Below are 27434 nucleotides of genomic sequence, written 5' to 3'. Positions count from 1 at the left end.
ATGAATATAAATACAAAGCGTAAGATTCTATTTATAGATATTGCTTATTCCCTATATATATAAATGAAATGATGTAAACACGTCACTTTTAATCAAAATTCCTTGTACGATCTGATAATGGCGAATAGTGGAGATGGAGAGGCAGCTTCTGTAAGTATTACAAATTAACAGTATGGTAAAAATGGGTTTTTTGATTGTAAACACATGTTGACAAATAATTTTACTGTAAATGCTGAACATAAACGATGACTTCCGGAATTTTGTGATATAAAATAATTACATGTTATTATTACAGATCATTACACATGTTACATTTAAGCTTTCTTGTGGATACATTTGTTTACTGATACATTTGCATGCAGTCGAACATTTTTATGTTCCCAATCAATTGAAATATATATATGAGTAGAAAATTGCTAGACATCGATACTGTCCACTCGTCATAACGTCAAAAATGGTGTGAGGTTCTAAGAGGATATCTTTCAGATAATAATGCATATTTTCCCGGACTTCATAGAAATAAAATAAACTGCATTTAATAATATGTAGTGAATTCTAAAAATCGTAATAATAAGTAGTCCGAGAAGTAGTCATGCAATCATGTGTTGATACATCCAAGGATTTGTATAGTATTTTTAGAGGGTTTGATAAAGTTTTGAATTTGGACACTTTTTATATAAATTTTTCATACTTTAAGACTTTTACTTACACCAAATTTTTAACAACTTTATTTAAATTTATATGTTAGATAATCATCCAAAAATCAATTTGAGTCTGCTGCCAGAACATAGAACAAACATCGATTCAGTGGAGTTTGCCTAATTTTTCTATGGCCGGTTCAGTCAAATTGTTTCAAAATCATAATTTGGTCTGCTGATATCATTATCGCGAAGAACATGGAGCATGACAAGACTGCACAATCTCTCGCCACTCATGCATGCTCTTTTCCAAGTTTTCAGTTGTTTCAGGGCAGTCTGTGCTTCTAAAGGTAGCACATTATCATCAACACAATGAGTAATGTCTTCTTCCAATTCCTTCTCCATCAGCAATGCAGTAGCAGCATCGGTAGTAACATTTGCAAAAGGGAATAAAGCTTTCCTGTAAGCACCATCATACAGTCGCAGTTACAAAATATTAAACTCGCTTTTATGATGACAGAGGGTATAGACAAACTAGGGATAGAATGAGATAAGATACATGTATATAATTCTACCTATAGAGTAGGTATATACATGTATGATATGGGTACAGGGGAATTAGAATGGAGTTTTTGACGTTTACATGTAGGTCCGAATTTCAAATTATTTCTGGAAATAGTCGGTGGTATTTTAGTTCCAGAATCTATAAATTTAGGTGTCCCGAATAAGTAAGACAAACTCCTGTGTTAAAGGTTGTACCATTCATCAATAATGTCAAATTGGAGTATGGGATATTCTTTCAATTTTTAAGGTAAGAAACATGGTAAAAAACTAATCCATGCATGTTTCCTATTATTTATATTTTATTTATCTGTAAAGAGAAAGATTAAAGATGGTAAAACGCGGAAATGAATACGCAGACAGGATTGCCCCCTTGCGATGCCCAGTACTTGATTTGTCAGTCTACTTATCGTTTTTTGGATTGTTCTAATGAAGTTATATGCAATACTCAGACTCTGTTCACAAAAATAGTTTACTAGAATTATTCCTTCTTTAACCTTCAGTGTCGCTTTTCCTTTCATACAAGAGCCTGTTTTAACTAGAGATCCATGATGATTATCGTTACTAGTTTAATGTAACCGAGAAACATCGCCCGTTGAGATGCTGAGATATATCCAGGAAGAATAGTTTTAAAAAAATGATGACAAGTTATAGAAATTAAGGATGAGACAGAACAACAAATGACTATTGTATTTATATATATGTATAAAAAAATAATCAGTGTCGAAATTTTAGTGAGGCAATTGCCTCACTTGCCTCAAGGGTAGTTACGGCCTTGCATTGATACATCTATGCGTAAACAAATGCTACAGATGTAGATCTCGAGGGTCTATCCCACAGCCTGTGGTCTATCTCGAGGATGTTTTACCTACGTAGGCATCCATATGAAATACACATGCATGAAAAATATACAGGATCATGTTGAATATGAATGAATACAAAATTCAGTGAATATTTCGTATAAAAATTATTTACTTCAGCAATATCATTTGTGAAATAGCGACTGCAACTTATATACTAATCATTAGTTGAAATACTAAACAGGAGCGGATCCAGCAATTTTAAAAAGGGGGGTTCCTAACCTAGGACAAAGGGGCGATGGTTCTAACTACGCGTCCCCATTCAAATGCATTGATCGTCCCAAAAAAAAGGGGGGTTACAACCGCCGGACATCCCCCCCCCCCCCCCCCCCTGGATCCGCGCCTGCCAAACTTCATACAAACAAAACATAGTGGGGGCGGAAAGACTTTTCTATATAAATGAGAGTCCTGAAATTTAACTTCAGCAACAAGTAATTGGAGCAATATTTTAACTTTAAAATTGAAACAACCAATATCACACAATAGTTGCTATAATTCGAAGTTCCCTTTTCTATATCTGAAATTGAGTCTCTAATCGACGTCGTTAAAAAAGACATCATTTCGCTTCGTGTACAGCACTAGAGGCGGATCCAGCCATTTTAAAAAAGGGGGGGGGAGGAAGTGGTCCTAACCCAGGACAAAGGGGAGGGTTCCAACTACATGTTTCATTCAAATGCATTGGTCTTCAAAAAAGGGGGGTTCCACCCCCGGACCCCCTCTTGGATCCGCCACTGCGTACAAGCTCAAGCGAAAAAATCAACTTCCTTACCTCCTAGGGTGACCAACGATAATCTATTAAGTATCGCCTAAATATAAGAGTTTTGGGAAGAACAGGCGGACGAAAATAAGTGAGTCAAGAAAAAACTGACAACGCAGTGGTGAATTAAAAAAACAAAAAGACGACAAAAAGATGAAGAAGTCCACATAACAGTATACAGAAAATTAAAGATTGAACTTGACAACAAGAATCCACCAAAAACGAGGATTTTAATGAAGGCTCCCAAGTCCTACCTATTTAGTACGTCATACACTCAAACATGAATATGCACACAAATCTACGATGACAACATGTACAAAATGTATAAAAATGTTTTCGCTGTTGTTTTTCAAGAATAACCAACCATCACCAGAAACAATCGACAGAATCATAGCTACTATATACGGACAATGTATTGGGGATGCAATTGGACTACTTACGGAATTCTTATCAAAGAGAGAAGCAAAACTGGTGAATATTTTTGTTTGGCTTTTTATTTATTTTAATATTACAAGTCGTAGACGTTTATGATTACAGTTTAAATATAGAAAATGTTCGCATCGATAGATCAGCACATTCTCTCAGAATTTTAAAGTTTTATCTTGTCCATCTGTACGTCCGTACGTCTCAAATGCGTTTCCGTTCTCTTACTTAAAATTGGCTCAAATAAATGTTATGAATCGTACACAGCTAGTGCTAATTACCACAAAACATGGATCAAGTTTGAATTTTGGTGGCGTCACTTTTCTTGTATTGGGGTAACTATGCTCGTTTACAAATGGCATTTTCATTTTGGTTCTTTTACTTAAGTTTGTCTCAACCAGATGTTATGGGACTTATACACAATGCTTGTTATCACAAAACTCAAATCAAGTACGAATTCAGGTAGCGTCACTGTTAAATGTTCTTGAGGTTTGGCCCTTTATAACGTTATAATCATCTGTGTACCATAAACGCATTTCCCATTTATTTAATTTGGATTGTATGAAATCTTTGACTAAGGACACATTTTTCTACTGTTATACACAATAGTTCTAAATACTATAGTCGTTGATAAAGGAGTAGGTTCAGTAAGACCCCTTTTTGTCCCCAAAATATAGCAGTTTTACAAAATTGTTAAAATGTAAACCTTTAGTTATTTATTGGACAGTAGAATGCTTCTGCTACATAAATAGGGGCTGTTTTTGACAATACAATGCACATATATCCCGTACTAGCACCATTAAGTCATGCTAAATTACTGAAATCCTCATAATTCTAGCATTTTAGTTAAATTTTAGACGATTTTCGTGTAAAACGAAAGTGGCCGCATTCGTGTTCATCCTTAATATTGAAATGTAAGTTGTATTTTATGATAATACATAACATATATAAAGGTTGAGGATGAACACGGATGCGGCCACTTTCATTTTTACCAAAAACCATCTGAAAAGTGACATTTTTCGGCATATTAGGTAGATTTTTCATATTTGAGCTTGAATCGGATCGTTTTTAATGACTAAATCTGTTAAAATCTTTCACATAAACTAATTAATTCAATTAAAATAGACACTTAAGTGTTTAAAAAGTGGTCAAAATCTTTCGTCAGATGAACCTGAAATTTGAGGCCAAAATCGGTCCTTACCGGACCTACTCCTTTAAATTTAAAATAATTTATCAGTAATGCCATCAATACCAGCCAACCATTTCTGTAAAAGTCTACTTAACGTTCGAATATAAACATATTCATTCAGCTTGTTTCTGACAACATTTTCTAAATTGTTATAGATGTTGATGTTACCTTTTTTTTACAAAATGCTGCAACGTGGTAAACATATTAAACACGATAGTAATTCGCTACACCAGATGTGCATACGTATTTGCTAAATAGGATTCAGAAGTGCTGCTCGAATCAGTAAGGAGACCAAATAAAAAAAAATCCGTAGTTACGAGCAACATTTAAAACAAAATAAATTTATAGAAAAGGACTGCATCATATCAGTATCCTCTTTACTCGGCTGGTGATACCATCGACGTGAGATGTAATTATCGTATAACACTCACAACTCTCATAGAGAGGCAATATATTTACCAAAAGGGACATCCAAACTAGAAAGTCGAAAATAAAAAGCAGAACACGAACAGAAAAACGATAGTACATAAAACACAACTTAAAAAACTAAAGACTGAGCAACTCGAATCCCACCGAAAACTGGTAGTGCCCCGGCAGGATAAGCAGACCCGCTCCACAAGTTGCACCCGTCGTGTTGACTATGCATTTCCCATGAAAAGGGACTTACTAAGGTCAAGAGTCAGTCAATAAACAGTTATATCGGTGCTAAAATGATGATGATTGCATTGTTAGGAATGATGGTATAAAGAGCAGTGTTTATTTGTGTTTATTCTTCACAAGGTAATTTCTTTCGAATTATAACTTAGAAGTCAGCGCCAAATATTCGATATTTTATATATCATCTTATTAGAGATTCCGAAATATGAATAAAACTGTATGAATAAAACGTTAGTGAAACCGCAACATTAGCTAATAAAAACACAACTATAGGTTGATACAATTATGTCTTCAACAAACGACTGCAATTTGATCTGAGGCAATAAGAACGTATATTTGTTGCTAAGAATATAGGAACTTGAAAGTGGCAAATTAATTTGTTTACTTAATTTCCTAATTTAGTTATTTATAAATTTTTTTCTTCAGTATTATGGGACAGTAGCCAAAGAATTAGAATATTTACATAAGCAGATCGTTTGTGATGGACACAGGTCAAGGTGGAAAGAAGGCGACTGGACAGATGACAGTGACCAAATGATCCTAATCATGAGATCTTTAGTTGACTGTGGCGGTAAGGTATGTTTCAGACGGTTCAGTTTTGAAAGTTTGGGTTTTTTAAAAGTTTTTTGATTTTAAAATATTTTGGTCTCATAATGAATAGAGAGCCATTTCTTTTTGAAACATGCATTTGATTCAGAAAAGATGGTATCGTTTGATAATTTTGTAGTGCTTAATCGCAGGCTTTCCCATGTACATTAAAATGAAATCCAGTTTAGCCAAAACGAAGTCTAGAGTTTACACACAACACTTGATTCACGATCAGAAGACGTCTGAATACATCACTTTAATATCTGAGCGTCACAGTTGAAGGGCTTTACAGAATAGAGAATAATGTACAAAAAGTGCAGAATAAGGAGTCCAAAACATAAAAATAGAGAAACATATGGTTAAAAAGGAATAGAGAATAATGAGGTGCTAAAATTAAAGAATAGAGAATAACAGGCAAAATTTATAAAGACATATGTTTTAACAGAAATGTAGGATACCATATATACAAATATATTTTATAAAAATTTATCTATCTTCAGGTAGATCCTGTTGACTTTGCTAAAAAATTGAGAACCTGGATACGGATGGGTTTTAGTGAGTTGGGTGATTTTGCTGGATTGGGTTTAGGTGCTACAACTAGCAAAGTGACGTCCCATCCGGATTACTTGAAGGATCCACACGAAGTAAGACTTATATCACGTGGTATTTAACCCTGTCTAAGTACCAAACCAATTAAAAGTAAAAGGGAATTCATACATTTTCTTTTTTTTTTCGTTTTTATACGACCGCAAAACTTTTTAAAAATTTGGTCATAAATTATTATCACGTCGTCGTCAGTGTCGTCCAAAGACGGATGATTTGGATTTTCTTGTACAATCAATATTTCTAAAAAAGTGTAAATATTTTTATCCAATTTTTAGATACACCATTTAGTTTTTGGTGTGTGTAACAAGTTCCAGCAAATTCAATATGAAATTTAGCTACAGAAATTGCTTCCAGTGGGTTTCAAAGGGTCCAAAAACCCCAAAATTGCTTGTACGAAATTGAAAAACTAGTCTTTTTTAAATGCTGGTTTTAATACCCAGCGGAAATTATTATTTTTCTTTTGTTATTATAAATATATAGGTATCACTGCAGGTATGTATACACAAATACAGGGAATTATTAGATTTTATTAGCATTTTTTTTTACTTTTCATTTCGTACTTAAAAAAATGTCAACTACATAACACAAATGAAATAATGTTGCCAATAAGCAACTGATTATATCCCTTGTAACTAAGGAAGTGTTCTCTACTTACTCTTCATCCTCTGATGACGTGCTTAAAGTTACAGGATGACATCATTGATTCATTTCATTATAGATTAGTTTTGGTGAGTACAAATTACTCCGTAATTTTATTCTATGTCAACTTTGTAACGGCAAAAACATTGATAAATTTTGGCATAAATATTTTTTTTTACATAAATCATTCGAAGTCTATAATACTGACTCTAATTCAATAAAAACCATTTATCTGGTAGTATTAGGGTCAAGAAAAACATCCAAAAACCACAAATAGGTCAACTACATAACGCAGTGAATCGTTATGTAGTTGACAAAAAGCGTTATGTAGTTGACAATGCTGAATTAAATTCACTTTAAAATATGTTTCTAAAAAGTGTTATTTTAACCATGTTAACTGTTTTGAAAAAAGTGTGATGATTTTTATGGAAATATATATCAAGCAAAATGTAAATATTATTAAAAAAAAATTAGGGACCGAAACTAAATCCGTTATGTAGTTGACATATGTCCCATACTTGTTTCTATGTTATTTTTTAAAATATTTTTGTAGTAGCATTTAAGATTGCATATTTTTATTTCAGGTTGTATTGTTGTTAACTATTCAATTTCATATATTAAAGTTGAAAATTTAATATTTTTTTGTATTGTTATTTCACAACTGAAATATCCACATTTTTTGAAAATGACCCATAAGGTAGATTCATGGTATACCGCCATCTTGGATTGTACAATCACAGTACAAAATCGGTCTAGTTATTTGCCCAAATCAGCAAATTTGGAAGCAGATTTGCAATTTAATGGTTAGACTGTTTATTTATATAAAGAAAACTTGCTAATTTATTGTATTATTCAAAATATTTTAACAAATATCAACCTTTTTGGTTTTAAAATTCATTTTTTTCAAATGAGCCATTTAAGGGGAGATAACTCTTAGCACAAAATTATACTGGGCTAATAGGGAAATTTTTTATTTTCACTTGTGGCAAGAAAACAAGTTCGGTGACACCATGTTTTCTTTTTATTTTCTTAAAACATATTATAAAACCTATCTTCTCACAATTTATTTCAAAATTCTATCTCATAGAATTTTTTTTATGCACTGTTAAATGTGTTTTTTCATGAACAAACTAACCAAATTTAGGCAATTTTCAACGACTCATAGCTTGAAAAATAGCACGATAACCCATACTTTTTATTATATTTTTTAAAAAAACCTAGGAAAATCTTCATTTTGTCAAATTATAAGAAAATTCTGTCTCAAAAAACATTTACTTATGATCTACCATAAGTAAATAGAAATCAATAAAATTATAACACAAGGTTTAAAAGATTTTACAACTTGGGATTGATTTTTGGGGTTTTGGTCCCAACAATTTAGGAACAAGGGATCCAAAAGGGGTCAAAATAAGTAGTTTTCTAGTTTCCAGACAATAACTTGTGTGTAAGTGTACGGATCTTTCTGAAATTGTACCACAAGGAAGGTTGGGATTGATTTTTGAGATTATGGCCCAAACTGTTTCGGAATTAGGGACCAAAACTGGGCCAAAAAAAATACGTTTCTAATACTTTGTATAAATTGCTTATTTCTTGACCAATTTCAATGGGGTTTTATTCTTGAATTCTTGGGGTTCTTAAATTGCTGAATCTAACCTTGTATTAAGTTTTTGGAATTTGGTCCCCGTTTTTAAATTGGTCCACATGAGGTCCAAAAGGTCCAAAATTAAACTTTGTTTGATTTCATCCCATTAGACCACATTCATTCTGTGTCAGAAACCTATCCTGTGTCAATAATTTAATTTAATATTTGCCCCAACTGTTCAGGGTTCGACCTCTGAGGTCGTATAAATCTGTGCCCCTGCGGAGCATCTGGTTCCAAATCTTTTCAAAATAAAATAACTCATATCATATTTTTGTACCTTTCACATAAGCAGCAAATACCTAAGTGGCCATTGAAAGAGTTTAATATACCATGAAAGAGTGCAAAACAGTAGAAAATATGCATATTTTTTTTTATACTGTCATATATAATTAGCCAACATAATATCCTAATATAAATAAAAACGGTAAACACTAGCCCATTACAAAGATTTTTCTTTACTTCCAATCTCCAATTTTTTAAAATGCTGCTTCTTTCTTAAGACCGCATATACATTAAAAGAGGTATCAATAGATAAATAAAAGATTAATCTTTTAAACTATTGCAATATTTTTATTATGCAGTCATTATGTAATCAATTATTCTGCAATTCATGGCAAAATCTTGGTTAGTTCACTTGCATGAATTTAGCTCTATCATCTCTTTAACTATACAGGACATTTTAACGAAATCTTAATCAACACAGCAGGAGCTACAAAAGGGTGTCTCAAATTATTGCTCACATATTCCATTCACTCATAAATCGGTAATTAGTGTAAACCTCCTTACCACATAAAAGTAGAAAATGTTTGATTAGTTGTAAAACTTGATCTATGCATTCTATCTGAAATCTGAGACACCCTGCTGTAGATAATGGCTCTAGGAACAACATATAATAAAATCAACCCTCTCGGGGTATCCATAAGGAATCTAATTTCAATTGAAAGTGGAAATTTCTTGTAAAATTTGGTGGACACAATTAACATTATAATTGATTACATAATTGTTGTATAATACTAAAATTGCATTAATCTGAAAGAGTAATCTGTTAGCTATCCATGAATACCAAATTTTCAAGCATTATAAAGAAAGTTACAGCATTTTAAAACTGGAGAATTGGAATTATAAAATCTTTGTATTGTGCTACCTTAATATAATTTATTTATTCTTCAACTGGCTTAAGTACTTAAGTATCAGTATATTGTCAATATAATACTTCCATGCTTTAACAGATTAAAAACAAATTGGAAAATAAAGTCATTTCTAGTCTATATCTACTATCAGAACTTTTTTTTCTTCATTTTTTATATATAAACAATCTTAAAATCAAAACGAACAAAAGTAATTCTATCTCAAAGACTCTTCATTGTGCAAATATCATTTTGTTTCACCCTTAATGCTTTCCAAATTCGTTCACGATTCAAAAACTTTTAAACTTCATGCTTGATTCAATGCCCTTTAATTTCGTACTTCATTGCAATGCGCTACATCTTCGTACTTGATTCCAGTTCTTGAATGCTTACTACCTGAATAACAACACTGTAAGGTATGAAATACTTGGTTCTGAGTCTATCAAACCACAGGCATAACACTGAACTTACATTTTAGGTAGCTCGGTATGTTTGGGATGAAAATAACAGAAATATTGCTCCCAATGGTGCTGTAATGAGGACCTCCATTGTTGGTATTCACATGTACTGGAATTTAGACGATGTAACAAAAAATGCAAGGGACTTTGCAAAAACAACACATCACGATCCAAGGTAAATGTGTTTATAATAAGTATGCAGAATGATTTATTGCCGACAAAACTCAGTCTATGTACATATCTATCAAGATCCTTTAATGATATTTTAAAACTTTTAACTATAGTTGTTCATTAGACATAGCAGGCTTTGGTTTGGTGTTTTCAACTAATTTTTACTATATATCATTCTGGCGAATGGAATTTTAGCTTTATTATGCTGGAACCAATCTGAACCGATATTTGTTCAGAAATAGTTTCACGATGGTTTATATATATATATACAACTCGTCTAAACATCAACCCAACAATGTTAGATCTGTAAATTTGCTTTGCCGGGACTCGAACCCATGCTACTGTGATATCTTGACACCAATTCTTCTGCACTGCAGCCGTCCCGCTAGACCACACGACCACCTGGGCTCTACTATAATAAAGCTTTCAGTGGCCGTGTGTTACCTTTCCTCGACAGTTTTAATCTAGCGTCGTACTACAGTACATGATATATAAGGCATGGAGATGTATATATATATATACAACTCGTCTAAACATCAACCCAACAATGTTAGATCTGTAAATTTGCTTTAGCATATATATATTTCGAATCATACAAATATGTTCTCACCGTCTGTTACAATGCTGAAGCAAAATAAAGATAAAGTAAATATTTTTACAAAAGTTTGGATGAAACCACAAAAACAAACTATCATGTAATTTTCAATATAACTTTAAAAAATGAACCTTTAAGATGTTTTGTGATATATAATTTGAAGCAATTGAAGACTATGGAGAAGAAGTGTGTGCATAACTGGCTTGTACCTATTTTTTTTTCGTTTTCTAGATGCCAGGCTTCAACAGTAGCAGTGTCTGTTGTCATAGCGACCATGTTACAAGGAAAGCACAAGGACAAAAAAGGCAAATTCAGAGTGAAAGATATAATACGAGATGCTTACGAATATGCATCAACGTGTTTAGAAACGGATAAAGAAAAGAAAGACCTAATGTTTTATTTGAAATGTGACAATATAAAAAATTTGAAATTAGATGAAGCCGATAAAATTGGTTACACATATAAATCCATGGGTGCAGGATTTTGGGCATTAAAGCAAGATGATTTCAGGAAGACAATTACCAAAATTATGATGCAGGTACAAGTTCAGATATTTGCGTTTAGTAACAGTTGAAATTATACAATATTATGACCCACTGAGGAGATGACATTGAAATTAATTTTGTAAGTTGTAACTTACCTGTCTTAAAATTAGAAGACATTAAAAAGAATGGTATATTGATACCCTAATGGTAATTAAATGTCCCATTTAGGTCTTACCATAATAAAGATATGGGGCAAATTCAAACACAAATTCCTTTTTTTTTTTAGCTCACCTGGCCCAAAGGGCCAAGTGAGCTCCTCTTATCACTTGGCGTCCATCGTCCGTTGTCGTCTGTTAACTTTTACAAAAATCTTCTCCTCTGAAACTACATGGCCAAATTAAACCAAACTTGGCCACAATCATCATTGGGGTATCTAGTTTGAAAAATGTGTCCGGTGACCCGGCCAACCAACCAAGATGCCCGCCATGGCTAAAAATAGAACATAGGGGTATAATGTAGATTTTGGCTTATAACTCTGAAACCAAAGCATTAAGAGCAATTCAGACATGGGGATAAATTGTTTTGCAAGTCAAGATCTATCTGCCCTGAAATTTGTTTGTTGGTTGCTGCCCCTGAATTGGTCAATTGACCCCTTAAGGAGTTATTGCCCTTTAAAGTCATTTTTTACCAATTTTTCGTAAATTTTTGTAATCTTCTACAAAAATCTTCTCCTCAAAAACTACTGGGCCAAATTTATTCAAACTTAGCCATACTCATTATTAGGGTTTCTTGATTAAAAAATGTGTGCGATGACCCGTCAAACCAACCAAGATGGCCGCCATGGCTAAAAATAGAACATAGGGGTAAAATGTAGATTTTGGCTAATAACTCTATTACAAAAGCATTTAGAGCAAATCTGACAAGTGGTTACATTGCTTATCAAGTCAATATCTAACTGACCTGACATTTTCAGATGAATAGGACAACTGGTTGTTGGGTTGCTGCTCCCCAATTGGTAATTTTTAAAGAAATTTTGCCATTTGTGGTTATTATCTTGAATACTATTATAGATAGAGATAAACTGTAGACAGCAATAATGTTTAGCAAAGTAAGATCTACAAATAAGTCAACATGACCAAAATGGTCAGTTGACCCCTTAAGGAGTTATTGCCCTTTACAGTAAATTTTTAACAATTTTCATTAATTTGGTAAATTTTTGTAAATTTTTACAAAATATTTTCCTCTGTAACTAAAGGGCCAAGTTTATTATAGATAGAGAAAATTGTAAGTAGCAAGAATGTTCAGTTAAGTAAGATCTACAAACACATCACCATCACCAAAACACAATTTTGTCATGAATCCATCTGTGTAATTTGTTTAATATGCACATAGACCAAGGTGAGCGACACAGGCTCTAAAGAGCCTCTAGTTTTATATGTAAACCTGTAAAATTTATTACACTACTTGACGTCTTTGTGTATTCTTGCTAAGAAATTGAAAGATTGCGGTATATTGTAGGGGTTTTAGCATCTAAGATAACCCATGGCATAGTGATTTTTAAGCATCTAAGTCCTTGGCTGTTTCGATTTTGCTATAGCTGTGCATTTTCACAATTGAAGACCTTGATAGTGCTCTTTAGTCTCATCTTTGATTTTCTATGGTATTAAAATGATTGTTTGTTTTTATACGACCCCAAAAAATGTTTGGGATCGTATAATGGTATGTTGTCATCGTCGTCTGTGTCGTCTTTGTCTGCGTCCTCGTCGTCTATGTAGTCTGCGTCGTCGTCGTCTGCGTCATCCGAAGACACATTGGTTTCCGGATAATAACTTTAGTTTAAGTGAATAGATCTTTAGGTTTTTATGCCCCACCTACGATAGTCCAATCAACTTGAAACTTAGTACAAATGTTCCCTATGATATGATCTTTTTAATTTTAATGCCTAATTATATTTTTTACCCATTTTCACGGTCCATTGAACATGGAAAATGATAGTGCCAGTGGGGCATCCGTGTACTTTGGACACATTCTTGTTTTTCAAAAGGTTTAATACCACAAAAGGAAGGTTGGGTTTGGTTTGGGGGATGATGGTCCCAACCGTTTAGTAATTAGGGGCCCAAAAAGGGCCCAAAACAAGCATTTTCTAGTTTCAGGATAATAACTTGTGTACAAGTATTTCAATTGCTCCGAAATTATACCGCAATGTTTAAAACCACGAGTAGAAGGTTTTGATTCATTTTAGGAGTTATGGGGCCAAAGTTTAGGAATTAAGGGCCAAAAAGGGGCCAAAAACAAGCATTTTTCTAGTTTCCAGACAATAACTTGAGTGTAATTGTACTATATGGATCTCTCTGAAATTGTACCACAATGTACCATATAACAAAGGGGAGGCTGGGATTAAGTTTTGGATTAATTGTCCAAAATATGTAGGAATTAGGGGCCAAAAAGAAACATGTTTCTAGTTTCCAAACAAGCATGACAATAACTTGTGTTTATGTGTATGGATCTCTCTGAAATTGTACTTCAAGGTTCAGTACTATAAAGGAAAGCATGGGATTGAGTTTAAGGGTTATTGCTCCAAGGGGGTTTCAAAAAGTTGGGGGGATTTTTTGTTGACCATTTTTTAAAGGGATTCCTTTTTTTTCAAAATTTTTCAAATTTCGAATTTTGAAAAGTTTCAAGAAGAAATCTTCAATTGCACAGTATTGTGCAATAAATTTGTTAGATCTTTGACCACATTAATTTTGTGACAAAAACCTATATTATGTCAAAAATTTGATCACAATCCAAATTTAGACAGTATCAAGCTGGAATATTGTGACCAAATTTGCCCAAACTGTTCATGGTTCGACCACTGTGGTCGTATAAAGCTGCGCCCTGTGGAGCACCTGGTTGCTCTTTTTATGCCCCACCTACGATAGTAGAGGGACATTATGTTTTCTGGTCTGGGCCTCCGTTCGTCCGTCTGTGCGTCTGTCCGTCTGTCCGTCCATTCGCTTCAGGTTAAAGTTTTTGGTCAAGGTAGTTTTTGAAGAAGTTGAAGTCCAATCAACTTGAAACTTAGTACACATGTTCCCCCATGATATGATCTTTTTAATTTTAATGCCAAATTATAGTTTTGACCCCAATTTCATGGTCCACTGAACATAGAAAATGATAGTGTGAAGTTCAGGTTAAAGTTTTTGGTCAAGGTAGTTTTTGATGAAGTTAAAGTTACATCAACTTGAAACTTAGTAAACATGTTCCCTATGATATGATCTTTCTAATTATAATTCCAAATTATAATTTTGACCCCAATTTCACGGTCCACTGAACATAGAAAATGATAGTGCGAGTGGGGCATCCGTGTACTATGGACACATTCTTGTTATTGGTTGTCTTTTTATCCCGTGTTTTTGAATAAAATAATATATGCACAATTCTGGTTAATTTTTTTACTTTTTTAATCTTCTTATTAGGGAGGAGATGCCGATTCGAATGCCTGTGTCGGAGGTGCTTTACTGGGATGTAAACTAGGTATGTCTGCTTTACCGGAATCATGGTTGACGAAGCTTTTACATAAGGACTGGTTGGATAATGAGGTTAAAAAGTAAGTACACGGTATCTTCAATTTATATACATTTTATAAATCTTATTTAAAAATTGTCAATCAAATGTGTAATACAGTAACTAAACCTGTTTTGTGTTGTTATGAGTTACAATTTATGACTAAAATTAGCAAAGACCCATCGAAACAACATTTGATACAAAAAATTAACAATACTTTTAGATATTTGGATGATATATTGGCTCTCAATAATGACGACTTCAGTATGTATACTAAAGAAATGTATCCTGTTGAACTTACTTTAAATAAAGCTAATACTAACAATGGCCACTGCCCTTTCCTCGATCTTAATATCTATTTCATTAACGGGAAGTTTAATACAAAAATTTATGATAAAAGAGATTATTTTTCATTTCCTATCGTTAATTATCCATTTTTAGATGGTGACGTTCCAATGTCACCATCTTATGCGAGAGAAATTTATGTATTACTGAAAAATTATTAATTACACCAGGGTTTTCGATATCACAAACTAGTAAAAACATTTAATAAATTTTATCATCGGTATAAGGAAATAATTCGTAAATACATGTATAACTCAACAACAGACATCTTATACGTTCAGGTATTTCATATCCAATATTTTATGGTAATATTCTTTACAAAGCACAAAAATGTCAGTATTTACCTCAAAAGCTTACAAAACCTTTAAACAGACTTATTAAGAAGGGATAAAGTAACGATACTGTTTTCAGGTCATTAACGATTGCATATTTTGGCTTTAATATTGATTCACTTATAGGGTCTTTGCATCGGAACTAAACACATTTATTTAAAAACAAAACAGTTGTTGGCATGACACGGGTTATGTTCTTCTCATATATTTTATGATAGTATGATACTAAAACCCTAACGGAACGGATTGTGCCTGATATTCATATGATGAAGACATAATCTTTCAATCAGTTTAATTGAGGTCTGGAGCTGGCATGTCAGTTAACTGCTAGTAGTCTGTTGTTATTTATGTATTATTTTCATTTTATTTATTTTCTTTTGCTACATCTTCTGACATCGGACTCAGACTTCTCTTGAACTGAATTTTAATGTGCGTATTGTTATGCGTTTACTTTTCTACATTGGCTAGAGGTATAGGGGGGGGGGTGGGAAGGGGGTTGAGTCCTCATAAACATGTTTAACCCCGCCGCATATTGCGCCTGTCCCAAGTCAGGAGCCTCTGGACTTTGTTAGTCTTGTATGATTTTTAATTTTAGTTTCTTGTGTATGATTCGGAGTTTATTATGACGTCCAGTATGCCTGTACTGGTATACATATTTCAAGGGGCCTACGGGTGCGGGAGTTTCTCGCTACATTAAAGACCCATTGGTGGCCTTCGGCTGTTGTCTGCTCTATGGTCCGGTTGTTGTCGCTTTGACACATTCCCCATTTCCTTTCTCAATTTTATATTATAATGTTTGTAATATTACAAGTATCATTGTAAAATCCGTTGGTTTATATGAAAAACAAGTTACAGTCCCTTTTTTAGCTCACCTGGCCTAAAGGGCCAAGTGAGCTTTTCTCATCACTTGGCGTCCGACGTCAGTCGTTGTCCGTCGTTGTTAACTTTTACAAAAATCTTCTCCTCTGAAACTACTGGGCCAAATTAAACTAAACTTGGCCACAATCATCATTGGGGTAACTTGTTTAAAAAATGTGTGGCGTGACCTGGCCAACCAACCAAGATGGCCGCCATGGCTAAAAATAGAACATAGGGGTAAAATGCAGTTTTTGGCTTATAACTCAAAAACCAAAGCATTTAGAGCAAATCTGACATGGGGTAAAATTGGTTATCAGGTCAAGATCTATTTGCCCTGAAATTTTCCGATGTATCAGATAACAGTTGTTGGGTTGCTGCCCCTAAATTGGTAATTTTAAGGAAATTTTACTGTTTTTGGTTATTATCTTGAATATTATTATAGATAGAGATAAACTGTAAACAGCAATAATGTTCAGCAAAATAAAATTAACAAATAAATCAACTTGACCGAAATGGTCAGTTGACCCCTTTAGGAGTTATTGCCCTTTATAGTCAATTTTTAACCATTTTTCGTAAATTTTTGTAATCTTTTACAAAAATCTTCTCCTCTGAAACTATTGGGTCAAATTTATCCAAACTTAGCTACAATCATTATTAGGGTATCTTGTTTAAAAAATGTGTGCTGTGACCAAGCCAACCAATCAAGGTAAACTCTTGAATCTTGCATTAAAGCAAATGCACCAGAACTGATATGAATAAAGTTTAAAACAGAGATACTATGGTATAACTCAGTATACCATGAATAGAAATGAAACAAAAATGAAAATTACTTTGACAGATAGTTGTTAAATGCTCAAGAGAAAATAAATTATATATAGAATCTAGACTCTTTGTGTTGGAAAAAACTGTAAAATATTCTTCTCGACATGTCTTTACAAATTAACTTCAAGAAATTTTGAAGATCAAATTATGGAAACAATAATCATATCATAATATAATCGCTGTGTTGCTTTTTATATATACTGTTTTTACTGTCATATTTTGACTTTGAAAATGTGTTGTTATAGAATGTAAATATTGTTCTATAAGTGAACTGTTTTAATGCACATATATAAAAAAAAAATGTATAAGAGAATGAATATTATAATGCATTTTTTGAAGTGTTTGACGTGTTCAAATTTAACATAATAAACAATTAAATTTGATGTCTTTTATTATTTTTCACACCCCATTCATTTTTATACGACCGCAAAAATTTTAATTTTTCGTCGTATATTGCTATCACGTTGGCGTCGGCGTCCTGCATCGTCGTCGTCTGAATACTTTTAGTTTTCGCACTCTAACTTTAGTAAAAGTGAATAGAAATCTATGAAATTTTAACACAAGGTTTATAACCACAAAAGGAAGGTTGGGATTGATTTTGGGAGTTTTGGTCCCAAAATTTTCGGAATTAGGGGCCAAAAAGGGCCCAAATAAGCATTTTCTTGGTTTTCGCACAATAACTTTAGTTTAAGTAAATAGAAATCTATGAAATTTTGACACAAGGTTTATGACCACAAAAGGAAGGTTGGGATTGATTTTGGAAGTTTTAGTTCAAACAGTTTAGGAATTAGGGGCCAAAAAAGGTCCCAAATAAGCATTATTCTTGGTTTTCGCACAATAACTTTAGTATAAGTAAATAGAAATCAATGAAATTTAAACACAAGGTTTATGACCACAAAAGGAAGGTTGGGATTGATTTTGGGAGTTGAGGTCTGAACAGTTTAGGAATTAGGGGCCAAAAAGGGGCCCAAGTAAGCATTATTCTTGGTTTTCGCACCATAACTTTAGTATAAGTAAATAGAAATCTTTGAAATTTAAACACAAGGTTTATGACCATAAAAGGAAGGTTGGGTTTGATTTTGGGAGTTTTGGTCCCAACAGGTTTTTAGGAATAAGGGGCCCAAAGGGTCCAAAATTGAACTTTGTTTGATATCATCAAAAATTGAATAATTGGGGTTCTTTGATATGCCGATTCTAACTGTGTATGTAGATTCTTAATTTTTGGTCCCGTTTTCCAATTGGTCTACATTAAGGTCCAAAGGGTCCAAAATTAAACTTAGTTTGATTTTAACAAAAATTGAATCCTTGGGGTTCTTTGATATGCTGAATCTAAAAATGTACTTAGATTTTTGATTATTGGCCCAGTTTTCAAGTTGGTCCAAATCGGGGTCCAAAATTAAACTTTGTTTGATTTCATCAAAAATTGAATAATTGGGGTTCTCTGATATGCCAAATCTAACTGTGTATGTAGAATCTTAATTTTTAGTCCTGTTTTCAAATTGGTCTACATTAAATACCAAAGGGTCCAAAATTAAACTAAGTTTGATTTTAATAAAAATTGAATTCTTTGGCTTTTTTGATATACTGAATTTAATCATGTACTTAGATTTTTGATTATTGGCCCAGTTTTCAAATTGGTTCAAATCAGGATCCAAAATTATTATATTAAGTATTGTGCAATAGCAAGAAATTTTCAATTGCACAGTATTCAGCAATAGCAAGAAATCTTCAATTGCACAGTATTGTGCAATAGCAAAAAATGTTCAATTGCACAGTATTGTGCAATAGCAAGAAATCTTCAATTGCACAGTATTGTGCAATAGCAAATATTTTCAATTGCACAGTATTGCGCAATAGCAAGAAATATCTAATTGCACAATATTGTGCAATAGCAAGAAATGTTCAATTGATTGGAGTTATCTTTCTTTGTCCAGAATAGTAGTTGAATCAACTTAAATCATTGTTTTATACAATGCACAATGTATATTCACTTTTACTACCAACTGATAAATTAAAACACTCTTTACCATTCCGTGATAACAAGCACTTAATTTACATTTTAATATTTTATGATGTATTTAAATGAGTAGTTATTGTTGCAAACTCCATTAGAAATTTGAATTGAGATCAGTTTTGGAAAAAGGGAAAGGGGGATGTGATAAAAAAATTGGGGGGGGGGGGTTAAATTTTTCTCATTTCAGATTTCATAAATAAAAAGAAAATTTCTTCAAACATTTTTTGAGAGGATTAATATTCAACAGCATAGTGAATTGCTCAAAGGCAAAAAAAATATTTTAAGTTCATTTGACCACATTCATTCTGTGTAAGAAACCTATGCTGTGTGAACTATTTAATCACAATCAAAATTTAGAGATGAATCCAGCTTGAATGTTGTGTCCATACTTGCCCCAACCGTTCAGGGTTCAACCTCTGCGGTCGTATAAAGCTGCGCCCTGCGGAGCATCTGGTTGTATACATGGTTATATTTTCAAACTGCTGTGATGTACTATATATAGCTTTGAAAACTGACAATTTGGGTACTTAATTTACAGTCAAGTAACTTTACATTATAATCTATGTTTATAAAATTGAGAATGGAAATGGGGAATGTGTCAAAGAGACAACAACCCGACCAAATAAAAAACAACAGCAGAGGGTCACCAACAGGTCTTCAATGTAGCGAGAAATTCCCGCACCCGGAGGCGTCCTTCAGCTGGCCCCTAAACAAATATATACTAGTCCAGTGATAATGAACGCCATACGAATTTCCAAATTGTACACAAGAAACTAAAATTAAAATAATACAAGACTAACAAAGGCCAGAGGCTCCTGACTTGGGACAGGCGCAAAAATGCGGCGGGGTTAAACATGTTTGTGAGATCTCAACCCTCCCCCTATACCTCTAGCCAATGTAGAAAAGTAAACGCATAACAATACGCATTTATGTAAGAGTATTTTTCGTGCTTCATTTTGAACATATAGCCATTAACCCATACTTCTCGAGTTCTGATACTTTATAGTCTAGCATCGTATGTGTCTGTGCTCAGAAATTAGACCTAAGATTTGAGTTCTCTTGTTCCATATTTACTTATGGTCTGTCTAATATTTTAAGCTTTATACTTTATTAAACTACAGTATAGCCTTTAATTAAGTGTACCTTAAATACATCTTACGTATCTATTTTTCAATACTATTGATGTATGTCCTATCTATATTTTAGTTTGACTCTGTGTTATGTTCATGACAATACCACATTTAAATGCATTTTATATTTTGATTTGGTACTTTAGATTCGTGATTGGTTGCTGAAGCTTGAACATTCCATTATTTATTCATTATCAATCATAACCTGGTACTTCATGAACATAGACTGTAAGTGTAAGACTTTGTTCTTTTGTACACGTATTTGAACTACTATAACTGTCATGTTATGCACCCATACTAGAGCCAGGTACTAAAATTGTTCATCCTGATTTTGCATTTGACTTTACGAACTACTTTACTTACCCTGCATACTAGGTATTAATATTAGTACCAATGAATTACCCGGTTTTAGTGTGTGCCGAACCTTTCTCTGGTTTTATTATACATAACATGATCTTTAGACGAATGCATTTCTACCGTACAACATTGGTGTTTATGATGAGTTTATTTACAACCACTGGGTCGGTGCCACTGCTTTGGATGTTTCCTCTCCAAAGGTTTCACGAGGCCATTAATCAGCACTTTGGTTTGACAATAATTATCCGGCGCTGATGAGTCTACTTAAGGCATAACGCTGGTTTGACGTTCTAAATTTCGATCCTGGGTAAATATGATGAGTTTATTTATAAGCTAAATACAATTATTCAAATGTAACCTTGAACTTTAAATATAATTTTACACCAGACTGGTTCTTTATGAATTTTTTTGTCATGTATTTCAGATATTTTGAAATGATGAAATGGGAACAGAATGAAAAATCAGACGAAAAATGAAAAATAATCTACAAGAGAAAAGAAGATGAATTGTGTGGATATGATTCCAATCTAGTATTTAAAAAAAGGACTTCTCTTGTTGTAAAGGAGGTACTGAAAAGTATCACACATGCGTAATCCTGGACTTATTATATTTATTAAGTCTTCAAAACATTAGATTAAAGCGTACCGGACAGGACATTGTCATTTGAAGCAAATTAATCGTTTCTTCTTCATGACCTTTTTTTGAGACACAAAACACGATTTATACAAATTATCTACATCAAGGTTTTTATACGACCGCAAAAAGTCGTATAATACTATCATGTCGTCATCGTCATCGTCATCGTCATCCGAAGACACATTCTGTTTACGGACAATAACTCTAGATTTAGTGAATGGATCTTCATAAAATTTTACGAAAAGGTTCATTACTACTAAAGGAAGGTTGGGATTGCTTTTGTGGGTTATGGTCCCAATAGCTTTGGAATTAGGGGCCAAAAAGGGGTCCCAATATAAGCATGTTTGTAGTTTTCAAACAATAACTTGTGTTTAAGTGTATGAATCTCTCTGAAATTATACCACAAGTTTCCATACCATGAAGGATTAGTTACTATTGATTTTTGGGGGTTATGGTCCCAATAGTTTAGGAATTAGGGGCCAAAAAGGGGGCCCAAAATAAGCATTTTTGTAGTTTTCAAACAAAAACTTGTGTTTAAGTGTACGAATCTCTCTGAAATTATACCACAAGTTTCCATACAATGAAGGGATATTTAGTACTGACTTTGGGGGGTTATGGCTCAAAAAGTTTTGGAATTAGGGGCAAAAAAGGGGGAAACTAGGCTTTTCTGACAATTTAAAAGCAGTGTAAGGGAGGTAATTCAAAAACATTTAACATCCAATGTTGGGTATGTTCGTATTTACCACCCTTACACTACCTGTAAATAATGTATAAAGAATATCAGGTTTTTTTTAGCTCACCTGTCCCGAAGGGACAAGTGAGCTTATGCCATCACTTGGCGTCCGTCGTCGTCTGTCGTCCTTCGTCTGTCGTCGTCTGTCGTCGTAAACTATTTCAAGAATCTTCTCCTCTGAAACTACTGGGCCAAATACTTTCAAACTTTAACTGAATGTTCCTTAGGGTATTTAATTTATAAATTGTATCCGAAGTTTTGATCTATCAACAAACATGGTCGCCATTGCTAAAAATAGAACATAGGGGTCAAATGCAGTTTTTGGCTTATAACTCAAAAACCAAAGCATTTAGAGCATTCTGACATGGAGTAATATTGTTTATCAGGTCAAGATCTATCTGCCCTGAAATTTTCAGATGAATAAGACAACCTGTTGTTGGGTTGCTGCCCCTGAATTGGTAATTTTAAGGAAATTTTGCTGTTTTTGGTTATTATCTTGAATATTATTATAGATAGAGATAAACTGTAAACAGGAATAATGTTCAGCAAAGTAAGATTTACAAATAAGTCAACATGACGGAAATGGTCAGTTGACCCCTTTAGGAGTTATTGCCCTTTATAGTCAATTTTTAACCATTTTTCGTAAATCTTAGTAATCTTTTACAAAAATCTTCTCCTCTGAAACTACTGGGCAAATACTTCCAAACTTTAACTGAATGTTCCTTAGGGTATTTAGTTTGTAAATTGTATCCGAAGTTGTGATCTATCAACAAACATGGTCGCCATTGCTAAAAATAGAACATAGGGGTCAAATGCAGTTTTTGGCTTATAACTCAAAAACCAAAGCATTTAGAGCAAATCTGACATGGGATATTATTGTTTATCAGGTCAAGATCTATCTGCCCTGAAATTTTCAGATGAATCAGACAACCTGTTGTTGGGTTACTGCCCCTGAATTGGTAATTTTAAAGAAATTTTGCTGTTTTTGGTTATTATCTTGAATATTATTATAGATAGAGATAAACTGTAAACAGCAATAATGTTCAGCAAAGTAAGATTTACAAATAAGTCAACATGACGGAAATGGTCAGTTGACCCCTAAAGGAGTTATTGCCCTTTATAGTCAATTTTTAACCATTTTTCGTAAATCTTAGTAATCTTTTACAAAAATCTTCTCCTCTGAACTACTGGGCCAAATACTTCCAAACTTTAACTGAATGTTCCTTAGGGTATCTAGTTTGTAAATTGTATCCGAAGTTATGATCTATCAACAAACATGGTCGCCATTGCTAAAAATAGAACATAGGGGTCAAATGCAGTTTTTGGCTTATAACTCAAAAACCAAAGCATTTAGAGCAAATCTGACGTTGTGTAATATTGTTTATCAGGTCAAGATCTATCTGCCCTGAAATTTTCAGATGAATCAGACAACCTGTTGTTGGGTTGCTGCCCCTGAATTGATAATTTTAAGGAAATTTTGCTGTTTTTATACGACCGCAAAATTTGAAAAAATTTTCGTCGTATATTGCTATCACGTTAGCGTCGTCGTCTGCGTCGTCGTCGTCGTCGTCCGAATACTTTTAGTTTTCGCACTCTAACTTTAGTAAAAGTGAATAGAAATCTATGAAATTGTAACACAAGGTTTATGACCACAAAAGGAAGGTTGGGATTGATTTTGGGAGTTTTAGTCCCAACATTTTAGGAATTAGGGGCCAAAAAGGGCCCAAATAAGCATTTTCTTGGTTTTCGCACTATAACTTTAGTTTAAGTAAATAGAAATCTATGAAATTTTGACATAAGGTTTATGACCACAAAAGAAAGGTTGGGATTGATTTTGGGAGTTTTGGTTCCAACAGTTTAGGAATTAGGGGCCAAAAAAGGGCCCAAATAAGCATTATTCTTGGTTTTCGCACAATAACTTTAGTTTAAGTAAATAGAAATCAATGAAATTTAAACACAATGTTTATGACCACAAAAGGAAGGTTGGTATTGATTTTGGGAGTTTAGGTCCCAACAGTTTAGGAATTAGGGGCCAAAAAGGGACCCAAATAAGCATTTTTCTTGGTTTTCGCACCATTACTTTAGTATAAGTAAATAGAAATCTATGACATTTAAACACAAGGTTTATGATCATAAAAGGAAGGTTGGTATTGATTTTGGGAGTTTTGGTCCCAACAGTTTAGGAATAAAGGGCCCAAAGGGTCCAGATTTAAACTTTGTTTGATTTTATCAAAAATTGAATAATTGGGGTTCTTTGATATGCCGAATCTAACTGTGTATGTAGATTCTTAATTTTTGGTCGCGTTTTCAAATTGGTCTACATTAAGGTCCAAAGGGTCCAAAATTAAACTTAGTTTGATTTTAACAAAAATTGAATCCTTGGGGTTTTTTGATATGCTGAATCTAAAAATGTACTTAGATTTTTGATTATTGGCCCAGTTTTCAAGTTGGTCCAAATCGGGGTCCAAAATTAAACTTTGTTTGATTTCATCAAAAATTGAATAATTGGGGTTCTTTGATATGCCAAATCTAACTATGTATGTAGATTCTTAATTTTAGGTCCCGTTTTAAAATTGGTTTACATTAACGTCCAAAGGGTCCAAAATTAAACTAAGTTTGATTTTAACAAAAATTGAATTCTTGGGCCTCTTTGAAATGCTGAATCTAAACATGTACTTAGATTTTTGATTATGGGCCCAGTTTTCAAGTTGGTCCAAATCAGGATCCAAAATTATTATATTAAGTATTGTGCAATAGCAAGAAATTTTCAATTGCACAGTATTCAGCAATAGCAAGAAATCTTCAATTGCACAGTATTGTGCAATAGCAAGAAATCTTCAATTGCACAGTATTGTGCAATAGCAAATATTTTCAATTGCACAGTATTGCACAATAGCAAGAAATATCTAATTGCACAATATTGTGCAATAGCAAGAAATACCAATTGGATTTCAATTGGAGTTATCTTTCTTTGTCCAGAATAGTAGTTGAATCAACTAAAATCATTGTTTTATACAATATACAATGTATATTCACTTTTACTACCAACTGATAGATTCAAACAATCTTTACCATTCAGTGATAACAAGCACTTTTTTTACATTTTTACATTTTAATATTTTAGGATGTATTTAAATGAGTAGTTATTGTTGCAAACTTCATTAGAAATTTGAATTGAGATCAGTTTTGAAATAAGGGAAAGGGGGATGTGAAAAAAAAATTGGAGGGTCAATTTTTTTCATTTCAGATTTCATAAATAAAAAGAAAATTTCTTCAAACATTTTTTTGAGAGGATTAATATTCAACAGCATAGTGAATTGCTCAAAGGCAAACATTTTTTTTTAAGTTCATTAGACCACATTCATTCTGTGTCAGAAACCTATGCTGTGTCAACTATTTAATCACAATCCAAATTTAGAGCTGAATCCAGCTTGAATGTTGTGTCCATACTTGCCCCAACCGTTCAGGGTTCAACCTCTGCGGTCGTATAAAGCTGCGCCCTGCAGAGCATCTGGTTGTTTATTATCTTGAATATAATTATAGATAGAAATAAACTGTAAACAGCAATAATGTTCAGCAAAGTAAGATCTTCAATTAAGTCAATTTGACCAAAATTGTCAATTGACCCCTTAAGGAGTTATTGCCCTTTAAAGACTTTTTTCACAATTTGTTCATCATGTTGACTTACTTTAAAAAATCTTCTCCTTTGAAACTGCTGTATCAATTTCAGCCAAACTTAGGTTAAATGAGTTTCAGAGTATCTAGTATAAAGTTTATATTTTATTTCCTTGTATGTCAAGAAACATAGCTCCTATGGCTAAAATAGAACATAGGAGAAAATGATTATTTTTTTTGGCTTTTGAAGAAAATATGACGATCCAAAAAACATTTAGATAAATTGAAAAGCCAAAATAATCATTGATGAGAGATTTAACCAAAAGAATTAAGGTGAGCGATTCAGGCTCTTGAGAGCCTCTTGTTTTTTTAGCTGAACAGCGAATACCTGAATTGTTATAGATATATTTGTGCAATATTTGAATAAATTCAATTGTATGGAATTTGAATAATCGTATATGTGCAGTATATTGGCACATTGGCCACATTTATTTTTATGCCCCAGCTACGATAGTAGAGGGGCATTATGTTTTCTGGTCTATATGTCCGTTCAGGTCATCTGCATGTTGAGATTGTAAAATATCAGCAGCGAGTCACAATATGAAACTTTTTGTCGAATGAGAATAAGGTCAGCCGAACTCTGTCATACATACATGTTACCTTACAATAATTCCAGGCATCAAACTATGATGCAGTTGACCTATTGCATATCGTAAAAAATAAGGTCAATGTCAGATGATTCCTGCCAGACAGATATATACAACTTTCAGTCTTAAAAAATTTAGTTTCATGTCTTCTAATTTTGTATAGTTGCTAATCCATCAAATTATCCCGTAAAGCCTTCTGGTAAATGTACCAAGCTTGATTAAACTTGTCAAAACATTTATTTTTATGCCCCACCTACGATAGTAGAGGGGCATTATGGTTTCTGGTCTGTGCATCCGTCTGTTCGTTCGTTCGTTCGTCGGTTTGTCCGTCCGTCCGTCCGTCCGTCCCGCTTCAGGTTAAAGTTTTTGGTCAAGGTAGTTTTTGACGAAAGTTGAAGTCCAATCAGCTTGAAACTTAGTTCACATGTTCCCCATGATATGATCTTTCTAATTGTAATGCCAAATTAAATTTTGACTCCAATTTCACGGTCCACTGAACATAGAAAATGATAGTGTGAAGTTCAGGTTATAGTTTTGGTTAAAGTTTTGGTCAAGGTAGTTTTTGATGAAGTTGAAGTCACATCAACTTGGAACTTAGTACACATGTTCCCTATGGTATGATCTTTCTAATTTTAATTCCAAATTTCTACCCCAATTTCACGATCCACTGAACATGGAAAATGATAGTGCGATTGGGGCATCCGTGTACTATGGACACATTCTTGTAAATTGATATCTTCTTCTCCAAAATATAATGATGTTTATTTAGTCCTTGTATCTATGATGAGTTTATTTATTTTGTCAATCAATGCTGTTTAACTTAATTCTCCTTTAAGATATCTTGTATTATATATATGTTACAGTAAATAGGTGAAATTAGGAATTACATGTAATTACTAAAATTTAGGAATTACAGGTAATTCCCGATGCACTTAGTTAATACAAGTAATTCCTGAAACGGCCCTGTTTTTATACGACCGCAAAATTTGAAAAAATTTTCGTT

At 33.2% G+C, this 27434-nt stretch overlaps 1 protein-coding gene across 3 annotated transcripts; it reads left to right on the top strand.

Annotated features, from left to right (window-relative positions):
- Positions 1–26227, top strand: LOC139513831 (ADP-ribosyl-[dinitrogen reductase] glycohydrolase-like). Of its 3 annotated transcripts, none has more exons than XM_071302670.1 (8): positions 1–150; positions 3171–3287; positions 5512–5661; positions 6174–6317; positions 10166–10320; positions 11143–11449; positions 14855–14985; positions 21225–26227. In XM_071302670.1, the coding sequence occupies exons 1-8, from the start codon at positions 118–120 to the stop codon at positions 21274–21276; spliced, it is 1089 nt and encodes a 362-aa protein (XP_071158771.1). In that variant the 5' UTR covers positions 1–117; the 3' UTR covers positions 21277–26227. The 3 variants fall into 3 exon arrangements, 2 of the variants coding, with proteins under 2 accessions (XP_071158771.1, XP_071158763.1); XR_011662528.1 differs by lacking the exon at positions 1–150 and adding an exon at positions 20590–20671 and having other exon boundaries at positions 2889–3287; positions 21225–21327; XM_071302662.1 differs by lacking the exon at positions 1–150 and having other exon boundaries at positions 2889–3287.
- The last annotated feature ends 1207 nt before the right edge of the window (positions 26228–27434 follow it).

Source organism: Mytilus edulis, chromosome 1, assembly GCF_963676685.1.
Source record: "Mytilus edulis chromosome 1, xbMytEdul2.2, whole genome shotgun sequence".
In the NCBI taxonomy this organism is placed as follows: Eukaryota; Metazoa; Mollusca; class Bivalvia; order Mytilida; family Mytilidae; genus Mytilus; species Mytilus edulis.
Note: the sequence above shows the minus strand (reverse complement) of the source record. Positions and strands in the feature narration are given on the sequence as shown.